General features: G+C 49.9%; 1 protein-coding gene across 1 annotated transcript; it reads left to right on the forward strand.

The window, feature by feature from the left end:
* Positions 1-1,270: 1,270 nt before the first annotated feature.
* On the forward strand, positions 1,271-10,331 carry AARSD1 (alanyl-tRNA synthetase domain containing 1). The gene is made up of 12 exons (XM_059380655.1): positions 1,271-1,393; positions 1,528-1,659; positions 3,657-3,816; positions 4,708-4,765; positions 5,177-5,333; positions 5,426-5,542; positions 5,761-5,891; positions 6,272-6,338; positions 6,528-6,619; positions 7,093-7,147; positions 8,349-8,443; positions 10,089-10,331. Exons 1-12 carry the CDS (start codon positions 1,355-1,357, stop codon positions 10,222-10,224), a joined length of 1,239 nt encoding a protein of 412 aa, XP_059236638.1. The 5' UTR covers positions 1,271-1,354; the 3' UTR covers positions 10,225-10,331.
* The last annotated feature ends 881 nt before the right edge of the window (positions 10,332-11,212 follow it).

An 11,212-nucleotide genomic window follows, 5' to 3' on the forward strand; every position in this document is an offset into this window, starting at 1 on the left:
AAAAAAATCTGATAAGTTATATTTGTATCATGCTTTACAATTTACTAAGTCTATATATTATCTCATTAAAATTTTTTGAACCCCAAATCAACCTTATAATTAGGTCTTTTCTTCATAGGTGATTGAACAGGTCATAATAAGTGGCAGAATTGGGACTTGAGCTTGTAAAGCATGTGTCCCTCCTCTTACCCACAGTTCTGAAAACCAAAAAGTTCTGAAAACCCACTTAAAAAAAAACAAAAACCAACTGACAGCAAAATTCATTTGGCAGCAAAATCTAACCTAAAAAGACGTGCTACTTATAGTATTTATTTTGTGTAGTGCATTTATTTCTCAGCATAAATGTGTTTGATGACATGATGTTTGTTCGAGTGTGTTACATAACAGATGGGGTATGCCCAGCATTATTACCTAAAATCCCAAAAGTCCTACATTTTGAAACACCTGGAGTCTTCAGACTTTATTATTAGCTGATTCAAGAGAGCAGGAAGTTAATTTTAATATCTAATCCGTTTAACGTTTTAAGGTACTGATTACAGTTTGTAACTTGCGTTAACCTTGCTTATCTACACTCTCCATTTAGGTAGCACTAGCGACCTGTAGTTACTGAGTGCATGTGATTATTATTATTATTATTATTATTTTTTAAAGATTTATTTGACAGACAGAAATCACAAGTAGAGAGAGAGGAGGAAGCAGGCTTCCCACTGAGCAGAGAGCCTGATGCGGGGCTCAATCCCGGGACCCTGGGATCAGGACCCGAGCAGAAGGCAGAGGCCTTAACCCACTGAGCCACCCAGGCACCCCAGTGCATGTGATTATTGAGCCACTGAGATGTGGCCACTGCACGCGGAGATGTGCTTTAAGTGCAAAATACACATCAGCTTTCAAAAACTTTGTGCGGAAAAAATCTCACTCATTTTTGCCTTCGTTATTACACATTGACATAATATTCTGGATCTGCTGCTTTCAATACAAAGTTAGCATATGGGGCTTGCACTAATTTCCATTGGGCAGCCCTGCCGTCTATCCAAATCGGTACCACCCAGCCGAGAATGCGCGGGGCTAAACTGAATGCTTTGACAAGTTCAGGCCGCGTGTAGTTTTGTTTTATTTTGTCTTCTGGTCCTTACCAAAGTCTTCGCACCGTTGGTAGGCACCCCAGAATTCTTGCAAATCGCAAATCTCAAATCGCGTTTGCAGTAAATTTGTCCAAGCCACACCCCCGTCCTATGCCCTCTTGATTCTGCGCAGAAGAGACGCGCCCGCGGTGAAGATTGTCCCACGCGGCTCTCCGTCGGCCAGCCGGCGTTCCAGTGTGTGCAACTTCCCGCGTCCCCGGGAGACGGTGGCGATGGCGTTCCGGTGTCAGCGGGACAGCTACGCCCGCGAGGTACGGCTGGCTGGGCGAGGGCGCGTGGGGCGGTGCGGGAGGAGGGTGCCGCGTGGAGCAGGGTGCTGAGGGAGACTCAGTTCCGGTAGCCTGAGGGCTGGGGTCGGGCTTATTTTCTGTCCCTCTATGCGCAGTTCACCACCACCGTGGTCTCCTGCAGCCCCGCCGAGCTGCAGACCGAAGGAAGCAACGGCAAGAAGGAGGTGTTGAATGGCTTCCATGTGGTGCTGGAAGACACGCTGCTCTTCCCCGAGGGCGGGGGACAGGTACCAGCCCCGCGCCTCACCGCGATCCCCTCCCAGGAAGCCCCTCATTCCTTTCTGCTCAGGTGGGAAACGCCCTCCTGCCCTTCTCCCCCAGCCTTGATGCAGATCGAAGTTCGTTCAGTTCCGGTCATTTGTTCACCCAACAGATATTTGTTGGGCTGTAACGTATGCTGTGTGCTTATTTCAGGGACTAAGGATAAGGCGTGAACAAGGTAGCATCTGTACATATGTAGAATACTTATCAGAGAAGACAGACGAAGTGGTAAATAAAATAGAATGCCCGGCATAGTAAGTGCTATAAAGAAAATTAAAGTTTGAGGGAAAGACAGTGCTGGGATGTTCTCCTAGGTAGGGGGCAAGTTATTTCATAGACCGAAGTGAAGTGAGGGGGTAAGCCATTGCAGTTACCTAATCGGGCTGGTGGGGAAGGGGCAAGTATATCCAGGCAGCAAGAATAGCAAGTGCAAAGGAACTAGGCATTAGCTTAGAATATGTGCCAGGGACTGGAAAAGATTCCCCCAAGGGAGCACAGCAGACGATGGGTTTATCGGTGCTGTGATGGCGTAGGAACAAGGTCCAGTGTGAACCCCGGAAAGGGGGGTAATAGCAGCAAAAAGGTGGGCATTATGGAAGAGGCTTTTCCAGCAGGGATAACAGCACAGACAAAGGCAAGGAAGACTGAAGGAATCTGACATGTGTAGCTAACTGCATCGTTGAGTGTAGTTGGATCCTGTGGTGTGTATTGATGGCAGGCTGGAGATGACCGTGGGAAGGTAAATTGGAGCCAGTTCAGAGGGACTTGAAGGATGTGTTAAGGTGTGTGGACTTCATTCGAGAAGCTGTGGTGAGGGGCACCTGGGTGGCACAGTCCGTTAAGCATTCGACTCTTGGTTTTGGCTCAGGTCATAATCTCAATGTCGTGGGTTCAAGCCCCGCGTTGGGCTCTGCACTCAGCACAGGGTCTGAGATTCTCTCTGCCTCTGCCTCTCCTACTCCTGCTCTTGCTCTCTCAAATAAAAAAGAATAAATCTTAAAAAAAAAAAAAAGAAGAAGCTCTGGTGAGCCATGGAGGTACTTATGCAAAGAAATGACACAAGAGAACATGTTTAGTAAACTTGAAAGAAAGTTCTGATGTCACATGGGTGTTATCATTATTATAGGGATTTTCTGCTGAAGAAAGACCTGTGACCTCAGGCAACTACAGGAGGACTCACCTTATACATCATTTCTTTCAGGAAGTCTTCCCTAATTCCTTGAGACTATTAGGTCTCTTTCCTCTGAGCTCTAGAACAGTGTTCTTTTTACACTGTGACTTGTCGTGGATCATATTGCAATGACCTGGGTGTATGTCTGTTCTCTAGACTCTGAAGTTCCATGAGGGGCCTGGTCTGGTTTACATTATTCTTGGTAGCAGTGTCTTGTAAGCAGTTGGCAGTAGATACCTTTTTTCTTTTTTTAAAATGAATGACTTTTTTTTTTTTTTTTTTTTTTTTAAAGTAAACTCTATGTGCCGCATGGGGCTCAAACTCAGACCCCAAGATCAAGAGGCACGGGTTCCACTGACTGAGCCAGCCAGGTGTCCCTGAAATGAGTGAATGGTTTTGACTCTATTAGTAGTGCCAAGGATGGAGTGGAAGGAGGGAGGAAAATTCAAACCATTTTAGAAACTATTGAATAATAAGAATCTAAATTAAGGCGTGAGAGTGATGATTAAGATTCTTTGGATTTTACTAAAATCTTCATTGCCGTAGTTAATAATCTTTGTTTCAGTTCTGTTACTTTGTTCTGAAGAACAATATGTATGGGTGTTCAGGGTAAAGAGAACAGAGTCTCTCATGGAACAAAGTGGACCACCTCTCTTGCCATTGCCTCTTCTCCTTTAGGGAATCTCAAATTCCGGGAGTGTTTCTCGCACACTTTCCCTAGAGGGTGTTTGTATCCAGGAGTTAAGGTGAGCTCTGCCTCCCGCCACTGATTAGCTTTATGCCTTTCCCCAGCCTGATGACCGCGGTTCAATCAATGACGTCTCTGTGCTGCGAGTGACCCGCCGGGGGGCCCAGGCTGATCATTTCACACAGACACCGCTGGCTCCCGGGACTGAGGTCCAGGTCCGGGTGGACTGGGAGCGGAGGTTTGACCACATGCAGCAGCATTCGGGTAGGTGGGGCGGCGTGGGGGCAGGAGGGCCGGTTGCCATGCGTGGGGATGCCGTGATGATTGAGATTTGATTTGGGTTCTCTAGGAGGTAACCTTTTGTAAAGGACAGACACTCAGAATCAGCTCCCATTCAGGCAGGATATGATAAGTGGTATAAAAACAACATGAACAGGGGCAAACAGAGAGCAAGCAGGGAGAGCAGCAGGCAGAGGGAGAAGCAGGCTCCCCGCCGAGCAGGGAGCCCAGTGCGGGTCACGATCCCAGGATCCTGGGATCATGACCTGAAGCAGACCCTTAGCAGACTGAGCCACCCTGGTGCCTCATCATGAGGATTTTCATATTTATTTATTCATTTGTTAATTATTTTTAGAGATTGTACAGGAGGGAGAGAGAAAAGAATCTTTTTTTTTTTTTTTTTTTTTTTAAGATTTTTTAATTAATTTATTTGACAGAGAGAAAGATCACAAGTAGGGGGAGAGTCAGGCAGAGAGAGAGGAGGAAGCAGGCTCCCGCTGAGCAAAGAGCCCGATGCGGGGCTCGATCCCAGGACACTGAGATCATGACCTGAGCCGAAGGCAGCGGCTTAATCCACTGAGCCACCCAGGCGCCCCGAGAGAAAAGAATCTTAAGCAGACTCCATGTACAGTGGAGCCTGGTGTGGGGCTCGATCCCATAACCTCGAGATCATGACCATAGCAGAGATCAAGAGTCGGATGCTTAAGTGACTGAGCCAGCCAGGTGTCCCCTCATGAGGATTTTCAGTGAAATATCTGTCAAGAGTTTGAGCCAGTGCTCGGCAGTTCTTCAGCCGGGAGTGTCTGTGATGATATCGTGGGGATATGTGGCCAGCTACGCAGCTCACTGTTCATGTCTCTCGCTCTTTCTGCTCAGGGCAGCATCTCATCACAGCCGTTGCTGACCATCTCTTTGGGTTGAAGACCACATCATGGTGAGCAGGGGGCAGAAGACTAACCATAGGTCACAGGTCCCCAGCTGCCAGCTCCTTTCCCAGTAATGGGTTAGGGGGAGAAAAGAACATGTAGTGTTCACAATCTGCTGTGTTCACCTCTTCCCCTTACGTAGGGTAGCGGGTGTCCTTGTGTGTCTCAGGGGACACGCTTGGATGGGGGAAGGAAAGGACGTGGAATTGGGAGCCTAGAGACCTAGGGGGTGAATTTTGGCTACACGATCTTGCTCACATTCCTTCTTAACCCTCACCTGTGAAAAGGAATTGACAGTCTCTACCTTGCGGGTTCTTATGAGCATTAAATAAGATAATCTATACAGACCTTCTCTGGAAACCGTCTTATGTTATTGTGGTCGTCCTCAGCATCCGGTGACCACCCACTTCTTCTGGCAGGGAGTTAGGGCGAGCCCGGAGTGTGATTGAACTGGACAGCCCCTCTGTGACTGCGGAGCAGGTGGCTGCCATCGAGCAGAGCGTCAATGAAAAAATCAGGGCCCGGCTGCCTGTGAACGTGCGAGAGCTGAGCCTGGATGACCCGGAGGTGGAACAGGTGAGGGAGAGCCGATCGGACAGCGTCTGTAGAACGGCCCTCCGAGGGCCCCTCTTCAGAAGTCAGACGCCCCTTCTCCCTCCGTGTTCCAGGTGAGGGGCCGGGGTTTGCCGGACGATCATGCGGGACCCGTTCGAGTTGTTACCATCGAGAGTGTTGATGCCAACATGTGCTGTGGGACCCATGTTAGCAATCTCAGTGACCTTCAGGTAGGTGAAGAAGGGCTCCTGAGTGGGAGGGAGAGTGTTAGGGAAGTGGGGATCACGACTAGTTGGGAGTGATCGAGGGGGACAGTGGAGGAGCCTTCGGTGAAGTCACTCCTTTCTTGCTTCTGAGCTGGGGGCAGGTGTAGGGAGCTCCTACCCTCAGGTCTCACTCCCACTGCGGTTCGTGCATGTGCGCGTGCTCCCACCCTTGCCTCATGTAGGTCATTAAAATTCTGGGCACCGAGAAAGGGAAAAAGAACAAGACCAACCTGGCGTTTCTGGCCGGGAACCGGGTGCTGAAGTGGATGGAAAGAAGCCATGGAAGTGAAAAAGCACTGACTGCGCTGCTGAAGTACGATCCCTGCCCCCTGCCCCCTGCCTTGGCTCGCTGCCCCTGTCCCTGCCACTGCCTCCTGCTCCTTGCCCCTGCCCTGTCCCCATGTCTGAGGTCCTGCATGCCCCAAGCTCAGCTCTCCTACGGGTCGGGAAGACCCCAATCTCTAATCACAGTGGGGTGAGATGCAGTCATAAGTGATCAAGCACTTGGGACAGTGAGTCAGACCCACACAACATGGCTTGTTCCTTTATATCTTCTTTCTCAGTTGCTTAGGAACGTCCTGGGGTCCCCATCTGGAGGGAGGTGCACTGTCAAGAAGGGCCTCGTGGATTTACGCCTGGCACCACAAGTCTTTTGGAAAGCTGGGCGGGTGACCAGGCGCCTTTCCCTTGCAGGTGTGGAGCGGAGGATCACGTGGAAGCCGTGAAGAAGCTACAGAACTCAACTAAGCTCTTGCAAAAGGTGACTTCCTCCTCAGAGGGTGCAGAGGGCAGCGGCTATGCCTGGAGTAGGCTCCCCAGGCCTGAGCCCTAGGCCCACCCGGCTGTGGGGTTCAGCAGAGCGGGAGGGAGGCGAGAGCCAAGTGGCGGGAAGATGTGATGAACTCGCCTGTTAATCCTTCTATCCGCTGAGTGATGGCGTCCATTTCAGAACAACCTGAATCTGCTCAGAGACCTGGCCGTGCACGTGGCCCACAGTCTCCGGAACAGCCCGGACTGGGGCGGTGTGGTCACATTACACAGGTGAGAGACGAGGCGTGGGAGCACTGGGCTCAGGGCTCAGCCTCGTCCCTGTGTGCTGTGCATCATGGGAGGCAGGTTGCCTGCTGATTTCTCCAGACTAAGCAGAACCTAGGAGATGCATTACCTTCCAGTATACCTTTATCCTCCAGACGTCCTGGGTTTAATAAGAGCATCTTTCCAGCAATGCTGTGACTAACTTTCACCACCAGGTTCCCTCACCCCCTTCACTGTCTACCAGCTCTCTTCTTCCCTGGGTGATCTGGTTTGAGAGAGGCACACACGAGTGCAAGGCAGTCTGGGAAATGCTGAGAAGGCCTTGTTGCTGGCCGTCAGCCGCACTCAGTCCTCGCTAAGGGAGTCTGGGACTTTGCACAGACAGCAGTAAGGCCAGCCTCGTGAGGAGGAACGGGGCTCCGTGCGATTTCCCAGCTCCCGCTCCAAGCCGGCTGTCATGTCTGTGTTCTTTGTTGTAGGAAGGAGGGTGATTCTGAGTTCATGAATATCATCGCCAATGAGATTGGGTCAGAGGTAAGAGGGGTGTGAGATTCTCTGTCTGTCCTTAGTGGAGACTGAAGTGAGGGACATTAGTTTAAGTCCTTCACATGAACACGTAAGAGCAGGGAATAGAAGTTCATCTGGTTCTAGTTTTTGTTGTTCTTTTTAGCACTAGCTAAAGCCAAGCTCTGTTTTAGGTGCTGAGTTGGATCTAGGATATTGACCTTTCTGGGGCTACGACAGTTAACAGCTTCTGAGTTTCTCTTACCAGAGCTGGAACTCCTCCAAGCCACATAGATCGACGTGTGTCCAAGGCCTGGTTTTAGAAGTAATGGGGCTGGTGAGGCCCTTTGAGGGCCGTTCCTTCCACTTTTCTTTGCCTCTGGCTTCAAGGGCCCCTGTCCATCCTGATAGTCACAACTTCATGATTTCCCAGTCTCTCTCTCTCTCTCTCTTTTTTTTTTTTTTTTTTAAGATTTTATTTATTTATTTGACAGAGATCACAAGTAGGCAGAGAGGAAGGCAGGGGGGTGGGGTACAGACTCCCCACTGAGCAGAGAGCCCAATGTGTGGGTCGATCCCATGACCCCGAGATCATGAGCTGAGCTGAAGTCAGCTGCTTAGCCCACTGAGTCACCCAGGCGCCCCTCCCAGTCTCTCTCTTAGTGTATGTTTTTTTTCGTAATTCCGTGTAGAGTGTACTGATTCTCAGGGAGCTCACCCTGGAATCTGGGAGGCAAACGTGTATGTCCACATACTGAGGGTGGTCAGTACTAGGGGTGGAGGAGCAGGTCACCTGAAAGAGTGGGGAGGCCCCAGGGCAGGGGGCTGGAGGACTACTTAGTGGTCCTCGGACAGACGGGAGCAAAGTCTGCCGGGCAGAGGGAGATAGGGAGCTTTAGTCAGTGGCAGGCACGGGGTGTATGGGGGAAGGCAGTGGCCAGGTTGCAAGGGTAGGTGGGAGTCAGGTCACAAAAGGCACTTAGCACCTGGCCATGGTCAGCAGCCTTCTGCCTCCTGCAACTTCTTGATGTTTAATCCAAGTTCCCATAGTCGTTCTTGAAGTTTCTTGGCCCTGATGGGCCAGAGTACAGGGGCTGCATCATCACTCATCAGAACATCCCTCATAGTTCAGGGGCAAAAATTTGATCTTGACTGAGGAGAGGGCAGGGTTTAGGGGGATTGACCCCATTTTCTTATGTATCAAGGCTTATCTCCTTATCTTACCTCGTAGGAGACCCTTCTGTTCTTAACTGTGGGCGATGAGAAAGGTGCTGGGCTCTTCTTACTGGCAGGGCCGGCCGAGGCCGTGGAGACGCTGGGCCCCAGGTAATCTGTGGACAGTCTGCACTGACCAGTAGGGGTGGCCTTTGCCCAATGGAAAGGACCATCATCCCTGTGATCGCATTTTGATTCACATCATGGGCATGGGAGGTGGGCCGAGTGGGAATAAGTGCCCCTGCCGTCATTCCTAATTTTGCAGGTAAGGGACAGCATGTCCTGTGTGGCAGAACTAAGACTCAGACTTGGGACTTTTTAAGATTTTATTTATTTGTTTGACAAAGAGGTAGAGAGAGCACAAGTAGGCAGAGAGGCAGGCGGGGTGGGGGGGTGGGGAGCAGGCTCCCTGCTGAGCGGGGCTTGATCCAGGACCCTGAGGTCATGACCTGAGCTGAAGGTAGAGGCTTAACCCACTGAGCCAACCCAGCGCCCCAAAATTAGGTGTTTGTTTTTTTTTAAAGATTTTATTTATTTATTTGACAGACAGAGATCACAAGTAGGCAGAGAGGCACACAGAGAGAGAGAGGAAGGGAAGCAGGCTCCCTGCCGAGCAGAGAGCCCGATGTGGGGCTCGATCCCAGGACCCTGAGACCATGACCTGAGCCGAAGGCAGAGGCTTAACCCACTGAGCCACACAGGTGCCCCCTAAATTAGGGTTTTAAGATGAAATAAAAATAGGCATTGATCTAGTTGTTGTGGAAAAATTAGAACTTTGTTGGTTTTCTGTACCTTTGTACTGTTTGTTTACTTTAAATTAGATACAGAGGTGTAGTGCCTCACACTCTTTCTTGTTGAGGGTTTTCCAAGTCCCAGTTGGCTATGGTGAATATATGTTCAAAGGAGAACAAGAATGTATGTCTCTCTCCCTATTTATTTATAAGATTTTACTTGAGAGAAAAGTAGAAGATGGGCAAGGAAGAGAGGAGCAAAGGGAGAGGGAGAAGCAGGGACCCTGGCATGGACTCGATCCCAGGACCCAGAGATCATGACCTGAGCCGAAGGCAGTTGCTTAACCGACTGAGCCACCTGAGCACCCCAGGAAAATGTCAGAATTTAAAGCACAGGTCCCTGACAGGCAGCCAGATGTGGCCTGTAGACTGGTTTGGCCTGAGTACTATTTTAAATTTTCAAAATCAATTATTTCATTTTTAAATTGGATTTGTATATAAAAATACAGAGTTCTAGCTTTTCTCAGAAAAGACAAAAAGGCCCACTCTGGCGACACTGGGCCTGCATCCCCGCATGGCAGTAGCTGCAAGGAAGGGGGTGGTGGCACTCTGTTTAGACAGGACAGGCTCGGCCACTGCTGCAGTCCCCCCTTCTCCACACCCCCAGCTGCTGCACTGCTGCGTTTGTGTCCGCAGCCCCTTACCTCTGGTGGACACTCACCTTGCTCTCTGGAGTTTCCTCTAATTAATGTAGCACGCCCCCACACCCGTTTCTAGATATTTCCATTGTGTTTTTTTATAATACCTGGAATAAGTACTAGTTCATTTTTTGTTCCCCCAGTTACTCTTAAACAGTAAACATCGTATCTGTGCACACATGCAGGTGTTTTTAAGAAGGATTTCTAGAAGTGTCTGCTCTTCCTTTCCCTCTCCTCGGCCCTGGGGGAAAGACTTGGGGCTGCCTTTGGTTTTTCTGTGGCTTTTCCCTCAAAGACGTCCTCCCTGACTGTGTCTCTACTCCCCAGGGTGGCTGAGGTTCTGGAGGGCAAAGGAGCTGGGAAGAAAGGCCGCTTCCAGGGCAAGGCCACCAGGATGAGCCGGCGGGGAGAGGTGCAGGCCCTCCTCCAGGACTATATCAGTACGCAGAGCGCGGAGGAGTGAGGACTTGGTCCCTGGGGCTCCTGCCATTGAGAACGGGCCTCCTGTGACCACAGAAAGAGTCTCTTGGACAATAAAATAGTTTGACTTGAAATAGTCATGGTACCACATGCACATGACTGGTGTATGTAGTATTCTGTGCGGTGTGTATGCTGTAAGTAAGTATCTGTAAATAAGCAGCTTTCTCATTGGGCCCCTGTTAGGCATAACCTCCAGCAGGGAGCATTACGGGGATGAAGGGTACTGATTTCTCTGAAGCAGCTGCAACTTTTCTTCCTGTGGAAACGTAACCACCCAAGGGGAGGGCCAGCCAGTCTGGAGGCTCGACCGAGGGCTTCAGTTCATTCAGATCTCCTTGTTTTGTTGTCCGTATTTTCCTAGTCCTGTGCTTGAGAACTAAGAAGCATCAGTGACTTTGCAAATAGGTCAAGAGGCCCTAGAAATACAGGAGAAGGAGGCTCCATGCCTGCTACTGCGGCGGAGAAGGGACGGATAGAGGTGTGGAAGACCAACCCAAAGAGAGCTGGTGTCAGACCAGTGCGCCTTTAGAATCATCGTGAGAGCGGCCTGTAATGATCAGAGGGAGACAAAGTAGTTCTAGATTTGTGTGCATTTAACAACAGCCTCAGAATACATAAAGCAGAAATTGACCCTAAAGAAGGACATGAACTCACACTTGGTGGAAGATTTAAACTGATCTTTGAGTAACTGATGGGACAAGAGGAAGCATGACCTTGAGGTTAAGAGCATACACGTTGGGGCTTCATAGACCTGAGTGGAAATCCTGGCTCTGTGCACCCATGGGTGGTAAAACTAGAAAAGAAAGCCAAGAGGTGATTTATTTTATTCTTTTTTTTTTTTTAAAGACTTTATTTATTTATTTGACAGAGACCACAAGTAGGCAGAGAGGCAGAAAGAGGGGGAAGCAGGCTCCCCGCCGAGCAGAGAGCCCGATGCGGGGCTCGATCCCAGGACCCTGAGATCATGACCC

This window comes from Mustela nigripes, chromosome 16 (genome assembly GCF_022355385.1).
Source record: "Mustela nigripes isolate SB6536 chromosome 16, MUSNIG.SB6536, whole genome shotgun sequence".
Lineage (NCBI taxonomy): Eukaryota > Metazoa > Chordata > Mammalia > Carnivora > Mustelidae > Mustela > Mustela nigripes.

What these genes read in the sequence shown, in the direction of transcription:
- AARSD1 (XM_059380655.1), top strand. Translation starts at nt 1,355, where the DNA reads ATGGCGTTCCGGTGTCAGCGGGACAGCTACGCCCGCGAG. An exon ending in GCAATCTCAGTGACCTTCAG is followed by an intron (nt 5,543 to 5,760) that starts GTAGGTGAAGAA and finishes TGCCTCATGTAG; the next exon opens with GTCATTAAAATTCTGGGCAC. An exon ending in GTGGAGACGCTGGGCCCCAG is followed by an intron (nt 8,444 to 10,088) that starts GTAATCTGTGGA and finishes TCTACTCCCCAG; the next exon opens with GGTGGCTGAGGTTCTGGAGG.